The sequence below is a fragment of the Diplotaxodon limnothrissa genome, linkage group LG18, assembly GCF_057381915.1.
Source record: "Diplotaxodon limnothrissa isolate DT_005_m linkage group LG18, D_limnothrissa_male_GT1.1, whole genome shotgun sequence".
NCBI classification, from domain to species: Eukaryota; Metazoa; Chordata; class Actinopteri; order Cichliformes; family Cichlidae; genus Diplotaxodon; species Diplotaxodon limnothrissa.
In genome coordinates this window covers 12,670,692-12,689,640 of record NC_140613.1, presented here as the reverse complement: position 1 = coordinate 12,689,640, position 18,949 = coordinate 12,670,692, and the positions used below count along the sequence as shown (strand labels likewise).

General features: G+C 44.8%; 1 protein-coding gene across 1 annotated transcript in view; it reads right to left on the bottom strand.

The window, feature by feature from the left end:
* skila (SKI-like proto-oncogene a) overlaps window positions 1–13,399 on the bottom strand; it is a 32,867-nt gene extending 19,468 nt beyond the window's left edge. The window contains exons 1-2 of the mRNA XM_085378886.1: window positions 13,311–13,399; window positions 9,755–11,035 (exon numbers count right to left, since the gene is read on the bottom strand). Coding sequence (XP_085235012.1) covers window positions 9,755–10,885 — 1,131 coding nt within the window. The 5' untranslated portion in view covers window positions 10,886–11,035; window positions 13,311–13,399. The remainder of the gene's footprint in view (window positions 1–9,754; window positions 11,036–13,310) is intronic.
* Window positions 13,400–18,949: the final 5,550 nt, after the last annotated feature.

Below are 18,949 nucleotides of genomic sequence, written 5' to 3'. Positions count from 1 at the left end.
GAGCTGCAGAGAGGACGAGCGTTGCTAAGCAGACTGAAAGCTGAGAGAGGCTGTCAGTAAGCCAGCATTGCACTGCTATCACTACAGAGAGAGACAAAAAAACAAAATGGAGACACTGCCCGACCCTGTTTCTTTGCAATGAATTACACAGCACCCACTGAAAGGCCTCCTAATGCATGCTGAAGACTGCTTCGAACAGCCGTTCGGTAGCTAAATAGGAAACAATCCTGCATTAATTTATCCCAAATTGTCATTTGAAGAAAAGTCTGGTGAAAAATAGAAACAAATACACTTGCCCTTTTAAGAGGGAAGCAAAGGCAAGTGCCTCACAGTGAAGTAGGTGTTTAAATGAGAGGTTTAAAGGTTTTACTGCAGGAGTCGCCCCTGACTAAAACCTCGTATGCGTACGTATCGATCTGCGGTTTGTTTACTTCTTGCTCAGTTGTAACATGGAATACTGCAGTAAATGTCAGTGCTTGGCTGGCCATCGTTGTCTGCAACAAGGCCAGAGGAAGGCGGGTGGGAAGGAGGAGGGAAGGATAGGGGGGTGGAGAGACATGGAGTAAGGAGGCTATCCCAGTCGCTACAAACAGAAAGCTCCACCTGGCCAAAACGACCCGCAGGGTAAAATCTATCACAGACACATGGAAAAGCAGACAGTTAAATCCAAACTGGCCCTAGGTCCTCTGACTGTTCTGCAGGGAGCTCCGGTCTCATCCATATTACATGCAGGAGCTTGTTTGAAGCCGCCACTGCTCCCTCTCTGCATGGGCAGCTTGGCTTTGCTGTTTGGGCCCCTCAGGCTCGACACCCTCTCCATCTCTCCCTCTCCCCTTCATACAAACACAGCTCCCATAATGCAAATCCATCAGCTCCCGTCACTCTTCCTCCATTTTTCCTCACAAGCTCTGGCTTTCAAAATAACCTTCCGAAGACCTTTGCAAAATTTAAATGTTCTTCCTGAACGTGGTTCACTGAAAAGATGAAACCTGCACATAGAAATCCTCCCGACATTTGGCCAAAGGCTGCTGTTAATTTCCACCCTGTCTGCACCAAGCTTCATGTACCAGAGCCTATGATAGGTGAACTCGATCGCCAGACTTCCTTCATTAACACACAAGACACATTCAATGTCTGATGCAAGGTCTGACAGCAGTCCAAGAAAAGCACAGTTGGGATTGGCAAATCTCATTACGGTTGAGTCAGAGCTCTAAGTGAACACACCTGGGTGCAGATCAAACAGACTGAGTGAGAGACCAGGGCGGTGATAAATCTTTGTCCTGGCTCCACAGTGACGCTGATGAGTGGAGAGCAGACCGCAGCACGGATGGAGCGCCGTGACTCACGCTGCAGGATAGGGTTGGCGTGGTGAGGGGGAGGAAGTGGCTGGTTTCTGGTTGGGTTTGTGTGTGAGAGTCTGGCTGCTTCTCTGACTGAGTATGACCCTTTGACTTCCTTTAAATCACAGACTCCGCACTGTGTCATCCAAACACTAGCCTGTGCTTTCATCGCTCTAATAAAAGATATCACGCAAACACATTCAAAGCCTGTGTCGAGGCTTCTGTCATCCAGCTCCGATGGCACAAACTTTGAGAGTTTTGGGGTTTGAAATTTCAGAGTCAGCCTTCGCTCCTCTGCTGCTTTACAGAATAGAAAATGAGGCAGATTGGATGTCTGCCAGAGCAGCTGACAGAAAAAGGCGACCTTGCCAAAAGATTTGCCATCGGTACACTGTGAAGGCTAGAAATCTTCACTCAGCGTGAGTCACTCTTACGAAGAACTGCTCTGCTTTCGGACTCATCTGGAATCAGGATGCGTTTCAGCCAGCACATTTTGATAGTGATGACAGAGAAAATTTCTGGCATAACAAAGTGCACTTGTCACAGGAATTGGTTAAACTGTAGCCAGACTGTAAACCACAAGGAACTCGTCAGAAGATAAAGTCAAGGGCAATAAGTCTCCATGAAGGTTGAGCCTCCTTTAATAACAAAGTTGTTGTTGTTTTTTTTGTTTTTTTACATGAAAGCCCAAAAGAAGAGCTGGACACGCAAAGAATAAGTGTCAAACCTTGTAGACACGCCACTTTATTGCTCGGTGGCGATGGAGAGACTTTTCTCTTAGCTTGCGTGCAAGGATGCTGAAGTGCACTCCAAAGCCCCAACCCATGCAACCCTTAATTATGCTCCCATAGCTTAAGTATACTCAAATAAAAACCCATACTATACCTTTTATGGATGCTGTTAAGTAATTAATTGCATCTGGAGGTCAACAACCTCAAGGACTGTCTGCTACTTAGTTTAGGTTGTGAACAGTTGCAGTGGTGCTGTTGGAGATCCAGAGGGAAATCCAGATCCAGGAGTCCTCCATTTACAGTATCTAGATGAGCTGGTTTGGACCCCAGGAGGATATGGTATAAAGAAGACTGTATGTTTGCATATCTAGTGGCTTAAGAAACATCCCAGAGATGGATGAGTCCCATGAGTGTCGTCACTGCAGGTGGGAATAGCGGAGAGATAAACACATCAAGAGAAAATGGGAAGAGAGGAGACTGGGCAAAGCTTAAAATGTCCCTTTTCCCCATCCTTATTAATGCAGTCCATTTCCCAGTTGTTAACTTCACAGATTTGCCCGGAGCAACATCACCCAGGCTCCTGGAGAGAGGAGGATTTACAGGGTATTAGGGCTGCCACAAACGATTATTTTGATAGTCGACTAGTCACCGATTATTTTTGCGATTAGTCGACTAATCAGATCATCATCCATTGGACATAAAACGTACAGCTTATTGCACCAGCAGCATCTGCTCTTATATAACTATCATTAGCTTACAGCTTTAAGTGTTTAAGGTCTGTGCTAACTAAAAATAAAGAAAGACAAGATGATAGTTTATTAAATTTGAATGAAATTTGCAGATTGTTTCAGTGAAGTTTAATAAACTCCTTGCTATCTAAAATATAACAGGACACCGGAGTATATTCTCGAGCATCTCACACTTCTGATAATCAGCTGTCTGCTTGACTTTATTCAGCTGTGTAAAAACTATAACTTTAATCTCAGCCAAACCGATTTACTCAGGAACAAATAAAATACAAAAAAAGCCAAACAATAACATTTTTAAGTTATCTAAGTGACTTATATATCATGTTTAACCTGAGTAGTGAAAGACGGCGGTGGGTTTGAAAACGATTTGCCGGGAGTCCGGTGTTCTCACGGCTCTAGTGACCTAGCCCCCGGATAGCTATCGAGCTAGTGGGTAACAGACGTCTCCGAAAACGTCGGAGCGCTTTTGAAAATATGCGGTGTCCTGATAAACTGAGCAGATATTTGAGGTTTACACAGCTACATTCTCGCCTGAAAATATGTTAAATGTTTATTTTGTGACCCATAAAGAATAACAAGAGTAATAGTAAAACTAAGTAGCTGCCGCCATTGTTGGAAACTGAGCTGGGCTGCGCTATGAATTCTGGGACAGAGCTACTTCTTCTTCGGGGTTTAACGGCAGCTGACATCCTTGTACATGCAGTGCTGCCATCTTCTGTTTCAGTCCGTTATTACACTCTTAAATCCTGCTACTTATTCCTGCGTCTTTTGTGATCTTACAAAGCTTCAAACGACGCGTCGACTATTAAATCAGTCGTCGACGATTTTGATAGTCGACGTAATCGTGACTAGTCGACTAATCGTGGCAGCCCTACAGGGTATACAGACTGAAAGACTTCTAGAGCAAGCGGTTCACTGTGCTTCAATTTGAGACTCCAAGCTTAAGGTCACAACAAGGCATCGCAACTAGGTTCAGTTTGATAGAGGCAAATGGAGAGAAAATCAAACAGGCAGGAACACACTTGTGTGGAAAAAACAAGTCGTTACCCATCAGGGAAATAAATGGGGATTTATTAGTCAGTATTTCCCCCTGCTTTTCACAGAACTGCAGTACGCATGACTGATATGCGTTTTGGCCAGGATTGCGGTTGGCAGCCCATTGGGATTCAACGACACGCCTTTGATATCCGTTGTTTATCTGCTTGTCTCGGAGATTGGGGCTGTAGGAGAAACTATAACACTGCCCATATGCCGGGCGTCTACGTGTACTGTCTGATGTGTACATGGTGCTCCTATGGAAAGCGGCGTCTCCGGGGTTCTCCATTTATATCTTCATTAATCACCGTTCCCACCGGGAGGCCGCACAGAGGAGTCTTTCAAATGCAAACGCGTTCTCTCTACTTGCACACAACACACACACAGCCCCTTTACAGTATACCCACCAGCGTAGCAGCTCACAACACGCACAACCTGTCCGGCTGTCTTTCAGGAAGACCTGACAGTGGACAGTTAATCTTCTCGTCAACTGATCGATTAATTAATACCAAAACTCCTCATTATTCTGTTTTCTTCTAAAGCCAACTAAGCAAACGAGTCAGGCGTGTTTTGATCCAGAAACCTCTCTCTGCTTGCATCTTGTTTGAACTCGTAGCCCCACTATTCTCACTTTGTTCTCAATCTCGTTTTCCTCAGAAGCAGCAAACTGGTCTGGCGCCCTGAGGGGGAGCGAGCAAGAGCGCAGTGAACATGCAAATAGGCCATCCGTCGAGGCTTCTTTTAAAAGCCCGCAGGACGTTTAGCGGGGAGGGGCTTGGCAAATGTGTTTAGTCTGTGTGAGTGCTGGCAGACGTGGCAGAGGCTCCGCTGTATCTGGACAGACCTGTCTGTGCTGCCCACTGCTGCGGCAGGCTCACGTCAGGCCCGGAGCAGCACAGTTTCCTCTTATTTTTACTTTATTATCCAAAATAAAGAGCAGCAGCTGTTCCAGCCCAGTGATGGTACATTTCTAAATGTGGGGCTGTGGTGAACGGCACAGGCTGATGAACTGTGGCAGAGGCCTGTGGTCATGTGAAACCTAAAGCTTTAAAGGATGATTCTTATCTATTTCAGACAAAGACTAGGAAGTAATGGTTTGGGCACTCCTCCAGCGAGCTGCAACTCTGTTATAGAGCTATGATACTGGCACTGACCTGACGATGACATACCAGAGGCCCCTCAGCTAAGCCCCTCCTACCTTGAGAGGCCCCTTTTAGGCCTTTTACAACAGGCTGCAAACATGGGCCAAGGCATGGCTCGTTATACACAGACTGTCTCCCACACCAAACTACATACAGGCCTAATAGACTGTAGGTTAGTGTGGGCCAGCGTCCAAAAAGCGGCCGTGTATTCAGTATAAGGGGACAATTGTTCTAAGGAAAATGCACAAACAGACAGAAATATGTGTATGTGTGTCCTTCTTGTTAGCTGGGGAAATACAAGCTAGCAGGCATGTGATTGGCCAATAAAGAGGGCTGTTACAAGCAACATTTGAGGTTGAGGTTAATTTCACGTTGGAAGAAAGGAAATTTGAGGTCAGAGGCCAAACCCCCCACCCCAAATAAATAAATAACTAAAAAGTGGAGCAGTTTTGAGTAAACCATATTCAGGGCAACGTGTCCTGGCTCTAACCTCACATCCTTTCATAGCCTTTACTTCTCTTATTTGCTCAAGTTTCTTGCCCTCAGGCGGTCAAAGATACCGTGTTGCCCGATGCTGCTTCAAATGAATGCATGCGACAGCAGAAGCAGTAGAGAAGTGAACTTGGAACACTGATTCGCATGTCTGAACACAGACAGGAACTTATGTAACACTGGCTGTGCCCTCTGTAAAAAAAAAAAAAAAAAAAAAAAAAAAAATAAAAGTCTGCTCCTTTCACTCTTCTTGTTTCCTTCTTCCTCCTTCTCCTCTTGATGCACCCTCCCCTGCCACCCACCCCCACTCTATTCAGTGTTCGTGTCACCCGGCAACTCGCCATATCCATCAAGGAGACCCGATCAATAGGCGCTGGCCTTTCTTCCCCATCCACCTCGCAGAAGCGCACAAGTGGTCTTATTGCTTATGTAATGATTGACTTATCGGGTCATTTGGCTGCCTACTTTGCTACTGTTCGCCAATTGGGGCCAGGGAGGGGGCATTGACTGTTTACGGATACATGTGAGAACGTCTGATTTGGGAGAAAGGGGGTAATGGTGAGCAATGGGTGGCAGCGTGAAGACCAGACTGCGGGTCTGAGGGCAGGAATCCAAGAGAAGGCAGGCAGTTTGAATGTCGAGGGGAGGTAAATGAAGAAGGCAGGCGCAGCGAACGATTAGCATGCTCGCCAAAATCCAATTAGACACCGCCCAAGAGAAAGACTGACAAGCAGACAGACAAACAGCCCAGGAGACAGCCAGAGAGTGCAGCTGCACCGGTCTGCGGTAATGAAGTCACTGGTTTCCAAATAGCAAACAGAGGAAGCCAGAAAGATGCAGCTGTCTGCCGTCTGTGCCGCAGCCACTGTGTCAACCCGGCCAGGGAGACAGACAGAGGAAGGCTGTTCTCTCCGTCTGACACTTCTGACTCGGGGCCAGCACAACGCTACAAACAAGGCTGGGGCAAAAAAAAAAAAGGAAAAGCAGCAAACTGCTACACCCACCATGTTGGGGCTGCTCATTAGCGTTAGGAGACAAGCCCAAAATATCAAATCAGATTGCTTCTGCTCTTTCCTCTCTCGCTTATAGTGTAAAAAAAAATTTTAGTAGCATGAGCTTATTTACACAATACATTTGAAAATGGCTTTAAAAATATGAGGAACCATTTTCAGTCTAAAGAATGAGCGTCTGTAACAAACCCTGAGGTCAAAATGAAATCATTGTCTGTCGAATACTAAAGTGACTCCGGTGATAAGGTTTCAGCTTGTTGCTGTGTGCGTTGGTTGTGTCTAGTAAACTGTTTACACAGCAGGGATCAGTAGACAGGCTAGCACTGCCTCCAGGCACAAAGCGCCTTTATGGAGCGCAGGTCCTGGAGTTTTTAACTGCACCTTTTTAAGCCAAACAGTCCGAGCAGGATTTGGGACTGGGGGGGACTGGGGGGGGATTCCAGAAAGCTCCCCTCTTGTTTTCTATGAGGTCCCAGAAATCTCTGTTAAAACTGCTTGTAAATGTGCACATTGACACTGTGTGTAAATAAGGGACATTGGGTAACAGTATACATTTGGGGTTAGACCAACACGCACGAAGGCGAGCCATCTTTCTAAAAAGAAGACTCAACTATGAGCTTGCCTGCCTGGCCGTCCACCAACTGGGATGTGGAAACTATGAGTCACGCAGCCAGTGCGGTGGAGGCGGCTGGACACAGAGAGTCTGGAGGATGTTCAGGGTGAGAGACACGTCCGTCTGTTTCGCTTCCTGTTCAGTTAACGCACACTTTCATTACAGGAATACACAAACAGAGAGTGGCTGAATGTGAAGGGAGAGCCCCTGTGTCCTGACTTCAGTACGAGGTCATCGTGTTCCTCCGGTCACTGACCTTTCACACACTCGTAAATCTGTTCAGGAGGGAGTGGTGTGAAGCTTATACTGGCATCCTCTATCAAGTCACCTGCTTCCTGGACACTCTCATGCAAACATCTTTCCAGGAATTTTAGCCATTTGTGACTTTGTCTGTCTCTGTCAACACCAGCATAACTGTTACATAAAATTTCACCACTGCTGTTAACCCTGCAAAAACCATTTCCACTGAAACCAAAACCCCACAAACACCATGTTCTGGTGTTTGTGGGGTTTTAACTAGAAGAAGAAAATGAGAGAGAAAAAAAAACAAAAAAAAAAACTTTGACTGAGAAAAAAATTAATAAAAAAAAAATCACCACCTCACAGAGGAGACAGCACCTGAAACTGTGGTGAGACACATGCTCCAGAGGGCCTGGCAATGTGTGAGTGTGTGAGACAGAGAAACAAAGATGTGTCATACTGGCCTACACACACACACACACAGGGGCAATGTGTCTCACACATAAACACACACACCACTGATACTGCGGGACTCATCAGCCCCCTCGACATTAGGTACATGGTGCAGTAGTTTGTGCGCTAGTTTCCCTCTGAGCTACAAAAATGTCTCTGGCTTTCAGAAAGAACGTCTGTGGCTTCCAACATGCATACCGGCTGGGAAGAAGCGAGACAGGAATGTGGTCAGGACGCTGGGCGAGACGGTAGATGCTATTTCCGATGCATTCGCAAAAGGCAAATAATTCCTCTGTCTCGCACACATAAGTTGTGTGTCTTGAGCCGTACAAACCTCACACTCTGCACAAACTCTGCTCAGTCTTGCATGCAACCAGCTGCCAAGTAGTGACATATAAATCCTGACAATGACAGCTAACTTCACCAAAAACATGCATATAGATTTGCGTGTGAGCTAACCAGCCATTCACCCAGAATACAGTGCAAACCGGGGTAGTCCGCTGTGGTCACAGAGAGGTCATGAGACGACATAAACCAGTTAATAGCAGTGAAACGAGCTGGAGTTTCTCCCCCTCCTCCTCTTCTAAACACTGACCTTTCAATAGGATCGCTGCCCTTGTGGCTTCTATATTGCACTGGCATGATTTTTTTTTTCTACACAGCAACTTAAAAAAACAAAAAAAAATACATAGGAGCAGTAAAAAAAAAAAAAAAAAAAAAAAAAAAAAACACACAATCAAATCAAATATAAACCCATTCCAAAGTGCTGGGAGTGACTAAATAAAGCTAAGTGGTCTGCTGAAAGTTAAAATAAGATAAATTTCTTTTAATAAATGTTGCCAGTCAAAACTATAACGGAAACTAAGCTTCAATTAACTGCACAGCCCTGCTTAACATCGGTTGATGTTCCACTACTGAAAGTGTGGCTTTCAGTACGTGTAGACTGTTCCAACATTCATTTTTTTAAACCAGCCAAAAAGCTCCTAAGCTGTGAACGGCACGAGATTTCCTTTCCATCAGCCATTATCTCAGACTGTGCTGAAAGAATGGAGATGAAGTAAACCTGGGTAAACTGGCCAGTTATTAGTCAGTAAAAAAGGGACCAGCTTATTTCCTTTTTAACTCTGTTTAGCTACAGTTAGTTTCCAGTGTGGGCTTCCCTGTTTCAGTTTAGTTTTTAATAGTTGAAAATGTTAGGTTTCAGTTTAGATTTTATTCATTTTACTAGTTAGGTTTATAAAAATGGAGGGCTTTTGCCATGGGCATCTCTCTCAGAAGTACAGATTAGATATTACAATATGAATAAAGCACTTTTTGAAGGCAGCTGACTCGGTCCCATAGACATGTACCCTCATACAGGTAGGTTCCGATACCAAATTTGACTAAACAATAATTCAAACTAAACATTTCCTCTACAGTTAGTTGTAAGTGCAATATTGTGTCACTTAGTTTTCTTTCTTTTCCCTTTAAAAGTCTTTGTTGGCTATAATAACCTTGGTGCTGACAGATAACTCCAGTACCAGAGTTTCAGGGTTGCTTCCTGAGCCTCGCATATTGGCCTTTTGTTCAGTGACATTCCCACCGACCTCCAGGTGACCCGGAGGACAAATGATGCACTTCCCCTTCAGCTGTGGCCAGCTGGCCTAACTTCGTCTGATCAGACCTGCCCAGGCAGATGTCACCACCTGTCCCAGGCCTCAGACACACACACTAGGTCAACACTGGTTTAAGAAAACACCAGCCATTTTATTCAAATGAGCCCAACACACAAAACACAAGTCTGGAAGAGGGCAGGACAGAGGACGTGTCAGCTAGACAAACAAATATGGAGACTTTAATTCAAGAGAAAAGCTTTCACCAGTCAAACAGCAGAATGGTGATGAATGAGGATTTATAGCAAGCAAAGACACACTCAGCTTACACGGGTATCACTAAACAGGTGCACTTACTTTGTCTAGCGACCTCTTGAGCTGATAGTGGAACTTCTCTTTGACTTCGTCCAGCAGCTGCTTGAGTCTGGGCTCCTCCGGGGTCCCCTGGTACTTTCTGGCAAGCTGCAGGTAGCAGGGCCACTTGGCTGAGTCAAAGCCCCAGTGGCAGGTCCTCTTATCAGGTGACTTGTGCGAATGCATGACAAACTTCTGCGGTGAAAAGAGCAACTGGCACTCCACACACTGGATGCAGGGCACCTCGGGCTGGGTGTAGAACTGGGGCACAAAGAGACCCTGGCACTTCCCCAGACACTGGTGCTCCACCTGGAAGCTGGCTTCACTCTCCTTCAGGAGGCCCTGGGCTGACAGCTTACCGCTGGGGTCAGCAGGCAGGGCTGCACCAGGACGCAGCAGAGCGTTGCAGAGCCGCTGTGCATCCGTCAGTGTAATGAGGCCACAGGAAGGCGCGTTGAACGGCAGAATGCCCAGCACCTTTAGGATGTGCAGCTGCTCGGCGTCACAGCGAGAGCAGTAGACGTACAGCTCGTCGCACACGGTGTTGATCTGCTGCAGTGAGAAGTCGCGGAGCACGGAGTTGAGCACCTGGGGCAGGCAGAGCCGCTTCTCGCCCCCAACAACGAAGCAGGAGATGGACTCTCCCTCCAGCAGAGAGTGGGTGAGTTCAGTAGAGCTGTCGCAAGGAACCAGCAAAGGGCCCCCTCCCAAAACAGGAGGGGAGGGCAGGGGGGGCATGCCGGCCTGGGAATGCTCATGGCCCGTACGCGCAGAGAAGGCAGCCGGGCCCCCGAGGGAGCTCTGACTGCTGAGGGTGAACTGGGCCAGTGTGTGTTTAAGCCCAGGGCTCAGGTCCAGGGCTTTAGTAGAGCCCATAATGTGCAGTTCAGCCCGGCCTTCCATGTCCATGTCACAGTCAGGGCGTGGGTCCTCAGTCTGCTCCCTCTTCACCTTGGGAGTTTTGGGGAGGGAGGGCAGGGAGTCCAAACTGCGACGCTTCAGGTTGATCTCTGCCATCACGCGCTTCTTGATGGGCGCGTCTTCCAGCCGCTCTCTGTACAGCCGTTTCATGTTGCCCTTGAATGAGGTCAAGTCTTTGAAAGGGGTTTTCAGGCTGGTCTGGGTGCTGGCCATATCTAAGCACAGGGTTATTGTCGTTTCTGCGAGCTGACCAAGTTCTCGTATTCCTCTGGGTCTCTTTTCCTCCTTAACTCTTCTCAAATCTTCTGGCGATGAGACACATGCATGATCGTTACTGAAGATTTCTATCGTCTGATCTGTTCCCTGAGCATGAAAACACAAGGAAAAAATAGAAATAAAAAATTAATCACAGTCTTTTCTACCTTTCCTGTAGACAGATGAACAAACTGAAAAAATATCTGGAGCATTAAAGGTTTAATGGTGTCCCTGCGGGGTTGTTGAACAAGTCATCGGCTGTCAGCTTGGCCCGCTATACCAAATGGCCATTACCATACTTCACACAAACACGGGGGTTTTCTTCTTGGCTCTTGTAATTGAACCCCAGAGGAAGAAATTTGCATCCACCAAAGGTTCAAACGAGAAAACTTCTCAGCGCTGAGTGAGAATTTTAACAAGCCAAACCAGTTGACCACACAAGACAAACAGAAATCCTTCTCCACCACCACAACCACCAACACCCTACCTTTACCCCCCTCTCCCCCGTCATTACATTGTTAATGAGCGGCTGATCCACAATGCTCAAAAACATTTCACTTTGCAAATGAAAGTGCCCTTCCCAGCCACATTGTGCGCTCCCGTAGGTGTGCTTACCCCACGCTGACCCCATCAACTCCGTGAAAAACAACTGATAAAAGCGTTAACAGCAGTCATCCCCTTCCCTCAATCCTCTCACAGCTTGACATTCAGCACTGTGGAAACCGATGTCCCCCCAATCTCTCTCTCCCTCCGTCTGCCTTTTTTGTTTTTAACTCTCGGATTTTACTAATAAGGTAAACACCGAGCGGCTTTACCGAATTTAAAACGCCTTGTAGTTGGTAATGGCTGCATTATGGTGCTGCAATATGACAGCAAGAGACAGCAGATTCCATGCACTTCGGCTCTGATGATACGCTTTCTGGTGTGGTAACGAAATGCTCTTTCTCTATATATACACGCATAGAGAGAGACACACACACACACACACGCACGCACGCACACACACGCCAAACGGAATTTTTGGCTTGTCAAAAAGGTAAACAGGCAGACTCGGTTAATTAACCACAAGACATGGTTTTGCATGCTTCTGCAAATTTTAGCATCCCGACGTTTTCTCTTTTTTTCCACCGACTGACGAGAAGAAGAAAAAAAGCTGTCGCGGTGCAAAACCTCTGAAACGGGTGGATGTTTGTGGGCGTAATAATGGCAAATACCACCGTGGGCCGACTGGCAAAAACAGCCATAAACACGGCAAAATTCAAATCAGTGGCTGACATAAAGGAGCGTTTGCCCCGATTTTTCTCGTGTTTTTTTAAACAAATCTATCTCGGTTTGCTTCCCCCAAGACACAAACCGTCTTTTCTCGCGCAGCCTCTCGCCCGAGCTGGACTTATTCACGTCACCCGCACTACTTCTTAGTACCCTTTTTTTTGGTGCAAGGACACCGCGTATAACGCCAACTATCCCCCTCCTCCTCCAACTCCACTCTGCAGCCTCTACCTCGCCTCCTCTGCTGGCTCGGCACTGGTATGCAGACAGTGCTGATAATGACATTCACTGTCTGCGATACAGTCTGCTGTGGTGTGGTGAAGGCACCGCGGTTGGGCATTTATGCGCACACGCCGATTTTGGTGAGGGCACGGTGAGGTTTAAACCCGTGGCAATCTCCCCTCTCCAATCCCCCCCAAACACAGGTAGAACACTTGTCACTAAGGGTCAAAACACTTGCAATAGGTGTTTAATATTAAATATATGAGTGCTAGATTATTTAAAATAAGAATATGTTCTGAGTGTAAAAAACTGGAAACCCGCTGAGAAGCAGCTCTCGGGTCCTTTAACACTAAATCATCATAGCGCTAGCTAGCCCGACCACCCCAGTCAGCCTTGCTCCGATACAGCCGCTCGTATAGCAGTCTGAACAGCTCAGAGGGCTGTGAAGCAGGCTAACCCAGCTCCCGTGAGTACAGACGGGCTCACTTTTGCCCAGTTCCCTCCCCCAGCAGCAATAACAACCAGAGTAAAGCAGGCAGAACCGACTTCAGCGCTCATATACATTGTAAGCATTGACCGCGACCGTTGGGGGGATAAACAGCCACCATATTAAGGCAGGCTAACCCCGCGCAGAGACTAATAAAGCAGGCTTACCGAGAGCACGGAAAGCGTTAACATCACGACTGGCTAACCCCAGATAGACACCGATACGGCAGGCTAAAGCAGATTAGCTTCGCTCCCCTTCACTCCGCTACTCACTGTCGGCCAAACGCAGGAATTCAACCATAATCGTTAATCACCGGCTCGGATTCGCTACTAACAAACCAACCTCCCGTCCCTCCTTAACGGGCCCATTTAACCGGCTCCGTCCTTTGAAACGGCGAGCACTTGCCTGGACGCTGTGTATCGGCCGTCCTCACTCTCCCGGGGTCCTCTCAGTACTGGAAAAGCCTGGCGGAGCGTCAACAAGATGCAGCTAGAGGCTCCACTACAGCGCCGTAACGTCACGCTGCACACGGCCGAGAGGCGGAGACGTCACCCGGCTGACGGAAACTATGCGGGGGTGTCTCTCGCCTGTCTCTCCTCCTGTCTGTCGGCTCGCGTGTCTGTCTGTCTCACACAGTCAAACAAACCTCACAGACTGTGTGAGACAGACAGACACGCGAGCCGACAGACAGGAGGAGAGACAGGCGAGAGACACCCCCGCATAGTTTCTGAAGGAAACAAATTGTTTCCTTCAGGAGCAGGTAACGCTGCAGAGGCGGCCCCAGCTTTTTAAAAGGGGGGCGTAAGAGCCGGCGGGGGGAGGGGGCAAATCTAACAAACAACTTGAAAAACACCCCCCATACAGATGTGTTAAATACATCCTTTTGTTAAAGAATATTAACAGGTCTGTTCAGTGTATTAAAAAAAGGAAAAAAGAAAGAAAAACTTGTACAACTGTTTTACAAAGTGACTAAACAAGTATTTAGACTGTGAGGTCATATCAGAAATGGCACTAATCTTAACTCCATGTTATCGCCATGTGTAATTATTTATTTTTTTAATTGTTTTTCCAAGTCTTCCTGACATGGGGCAGTTTTCCAATTTCACTGTACTATTGTACTATGTATGACTGTGCAATGACAATAAAGAGTTATCTTATCTTACGTAAAGCAAGTGCACTTGTTTTCAGAATCATATACGTTATTATATTGAATCATCTATATTAATTAATTAATGCTCATTTCACTTTATTGCTGCAGCTTGAGATCATCTTAATAACTAATGTATTATTATGTATTATTATAAATATTAATATTAATAACAATAATAGAGCTCAATGGAGCAGCTCTGTGGCCTGATACAGATGTAATACATATAAGGCAAGGCTGTACAAGAGTTTAAGCATCCTTTTGTACTGAATAACTTGAATAACTGTGGTGAGCATTTATACCCTCTGAGGTATCTTTTGTATAATTTAAAATAATCCAAAGCCATCAATGAAGTAGCTACCATTGACTATAAATACAACCTCAGTCTTTTAAATGCCTAAAATATAATACCATTATTTTTGAAAAGGAAGAAAATGTTACACACTAAATAAGAGAAATTATTTTAATACATATTTCTTTATTGTATTTTACTATAAGCCTTATTATAACTATTTGAAAGGGTATGGGAAACTTTTTTTAAAAGGAAACTGGAGTTTATATATCTTGATGCATTCTCAATCATCCAGGTAAGTAAATCTCCAAAGGCTGATTTTGTTCATCTGGACGTGAAAACGCTACTTCCAGATGAACAGAGTCAACCTTTGGAGATGGAGTTTATATATTTTTTAAAGTGTCAGCTTTATTTGTTATATAATGTAAGCCATGCTAGTTTGTTATTTCTTCAGAAATTGCACAGGGTTTTCTTTTATTTATTTTTTTTTTTCTTGAGTTATATGGATTGCCATGCTTGGATTTAAAGGAAGATTTTTTTTTCTGCAGTTCCCTGGTTTGACTTACATATATTGCACCAAGTAGACTGAAAGCATAGCCTGTATATAAATGATGGACATAGTCACTCTGCTGCCTTTCACTATTTGGGGAAATTTCATTATGAGTTTATGAGTTCAGCATTTTCATCACCACCTTGTTCCTTTGAAATTAGATGTGGTGAGAGAGGGATAGATGCAACTGTGAAACCACCCCCTTGTTTGCTAATTAGCATATCCTCAACAATCATACTTACAATTCAAAATAAGGATGACCAGTCTACAACAGTTCAGAGCAAAAAGACCTGAGGACAATTTTCACATAGACTTCTATATAATTGGAACTTGGGATCATTACTTGCTAGCTATAACGCTACAATCATGTTTCATACTATGTATGAGCTGATCTGTGCTGGACTACTATGTAAAACCAAAAACTTGGTGACAGTTGGAAGAAAAAACCCTCTTTTAACAGAACAGAAAGAAATACTCAATTCTGGCTTTCAAATGTCAATGCCTCTTGAGTATCTAAGAAGAATATTAAAACATAAACAGCAGGATAGCTCTAAACACATCTCAACACACCAAGTGGCAAAATGCTGCCTCCTGGATGTGAAAGTCTTAATTAAATTTTATGGAAGGTAATTATAAAATGTAACTTTAAGTAAAAGCCATAATTGGATGCCGGATTGGAGTCTTTGCTAGGCCTGTTCTGGCCCTCGAGCCTTATGTTTGACCCCTCTGAGCTAGACAATTGAAACTTGGACACAGTTGGGTGTTCCACTAGGACGATAATCTAAAACACACATAAAAACCAGTTTTTAAATGGATGAAAGAGACTCAAATTTAACATCAACCATATCGAAGATTTGTTGACTACGTGTAAGAGCAACTGTAAGATTACAGGAAGCCAACAAATTTAAATTAATTCTAGCAATTCTGCCAAGAAGAGTGGTCAAATATCCAGCCGGAATTATCCCAGAAGCTTGTTGATGGCAACCGAAAGCATCTGATCGAGGTCACACGTACTACGGGACATTTAAACAGGCATTACCACAACTTTAAGTCAAGAGTAGCAAAGCCAAAACTTTTCAGGATGACTTTCCTGTAGAAAATCAGTTCAAAAATTCTGTGCGGACATCTTTAAATGTCTTGCTTTTTCCATCCAGCCACCCAACAGGATACTCAAACATATTCAGTTTACAAGGATATAAAACGGATACAAGCAGAAGTCATCAGTTTCCAAAATTACATTTACAACAGTTCATGTGTCTGATTATTTATGGCTTAGATCATTTTGTGGTTATTGACGTGGCCTCAGTTGATATTTCCTGGCACGAAATGGCACTCCAGTTGCTTCATCTATCTCACTGGCTTCCCATCAAGTTTGCAGTAGAAAACACACACACACACAGCTAGAGAGAGGGGGTGGGATAATAGAGGGCAAACTCACTGGGTAAAAAGGGTGGTTTCCTCTCCCAAAGCTCCCCTCCCCCCCTTTTTAATACGGCCCTTTCTTTTAAAAAAGGTCAAGAGGTCATTCAGGAGCACCATTGTCCTTCTAGGCACTGTGAGAGTTAATGAAATCTGACTACGAGGATGTTTAGACGTTACATTTTCTAATTTAAAGACGGCCATGTTGTATTAACTTTAAATACTCTCGAATCTGAATCCACACTATCATTTATAAAAGTCCTGTTTTCTGCAGGAATCTGTGAAGGTTATCTTCCTCTGTCGACACATGCTGGCGTTTTCTCAGCTGGAGTGCACCGTGGCTGGCTGACCCACAATCTGATGTCACACGTCTGTGAGAACAGAGAGGCTCGATAAAGCTTTGATAAACAACACGGTCGGACGTTTCGCCGCAGCCTCTCTCTGCCTCTCTCACTGGTTCGCTCTCTGACAGCAAGGTCAGCAATTGCATTATGAGAGCAGATGTGCATACACCCCATCCAGCCCCAGAGAACAACAAGAGGGACATTGATTTTCCTGTAATAACATCACTCTGTGTACTGCAGGGAGTAAATTAATCTCATATGTGCAATAATGTGACCAGCACTGATTGTTCATTAGGGGTATGCAGCAAAAAGAAAAAACAAATCCGAAGGATGAAGAGGACAGTGGTGGGGGGAGCTTGAGTTCACAGACAGAGAGTAGCAGTCTTCTGCATTGATAAGCCTCTCCATTAGCCGAGAGCCTGTCTAACCGTTATTGGACTTTGTACTAAGTGGACCCTGGGGCCAGACACCTCGCAGTTGTTTTCATACATCTCATCTGGGATCAATGGCAGATATTGAAATACGTACTAAGCCGTTCAGCAGATGTTTGTGGAGCTCGCTGAAGTGGTGGTCTGAGGTCTTCGCGCCTTCACCGCAGAGTGTGAAGTGTCAGAAGGACACTTGCGAGGTTTTCTTCTCCGTGATGTGTCAGCATGTATCAGGTTTCTCCTCGGTATCAGATCGTCATTTGTCTCCTATAATTAAGCACGAAGCAGCGGGGAACTATGTAAAATTTTATGCAATTAGGTGCTTTAAATAACGTTGATATCAAATCCGACTGATTGGACGCTAATATGCTCCCTCTAAACCCTTCTAAATCACATGGCCCACTTTTTGGAAACTTAAATCCTATTTGGTACACAACTTGGAGAAATCTGAGAGACACCAGAATACTCTGAAACCCGATTCGAGTTTGGGAAGCAGAACAAAATCTGGAAACCAGAAACCATCGCAAATGATCCAAACCAGGGCACCTCTAACTCATGTAGCAGCTGCTAAAGTTAAAATAATCAAAGTACAGCATGAGATTCTTCCTGTCCTGATATCTCAGACCAGTCCGCCAATGGAATCTGAATAAACCAAGTATTGATCTGATAGCAGCGTTTGCTTTTCCCCAGCTCTATAATCAGTTCACTGAGTCATTTACGTAGGGAGCAGTGACTGAATAAATGTACTCTTCTGTGTTGAGTCTTGAGTCAACCCTCATTGCTGTATAAATGGAAATTGGATGTCAATATTTGGTATGACCACCTTTATAGTTCATCACACCCTGAACTCTCTTAGACAAGCTTTCTTGTCGTTTGTCAGGCTGCTTAAAGGACATTCAAAGCTCTTCTTTGGATGTTGGCTGACTTTTTGTTCTCTCCTCTGTCAGGATGATCTCACACCGCTTAAATAACGCTGACATCCGAGCTCTGGGGAGGCCAATCCATGACTGATAAAATGGAAAATTTGAAAATTCAATTATTTTAGCATTAAAAACATGATTTCAGGTAAAGAGCTTGCACATGCTTTATGTTTCTCAACAGAAACATAAATAATGAGTTTATTATTTACTAATGGGTCTAATAAACCTGTTAAGCATTGTATGCTTTTACTGCATTGGCAGTGTGTTTGAGATCAGTGTTACTCTGTCCAGATGGTCTTACACAGTGCAATTCCATCTGTTTTGAAAAGATCCCCAACGCCACAGGCTGAAATTCAGCCCCAAACCATGACACAGCCTTCACCGTGTCCTGACATATTGATGATGATTTGAACAAAAAAGTTCAAAATTGGATTCATCCCTCTGCAAGACCTGTTGGCACTGATTTTCAGTCCAGTTATGGTGCAGTTTGGTATACCTGAGCCTTTTGTCCCTTCCCTAAGAACAGCTTCTTGACAGCCACCAGCACTGAGATCAATTCTGACAAGGCGTCAGTAGAGACAAACAGTAGATCAGCTGAAGGGTCAGATGCATCTCTCAAGTCTTTTTTTCCCTTTTGCTTATAGACACCACTTTCAGATACTGTTCATCTACTGTAGATATTTATATAATTATTAACTAAAGATAACTAAAACAAATGATATGTATGTTACTGGCAGCCTGTTACAAAGTGCCATGTGTACTGTACTGCACTACAACAGTCAAGAGTTTTGTGTTTGGCCTGACCTATGAATCATTCAGTGTCCAAAGAAAAATTTTGAGAGACCTTCAGAAGCCTGGAGAGCTATTGCTCAAGACCATTTTAAAAATTACAAGTTTGACTTCTTAGAAACAAAATACAAGGAAATGAGGGGTGACTCAAGAGT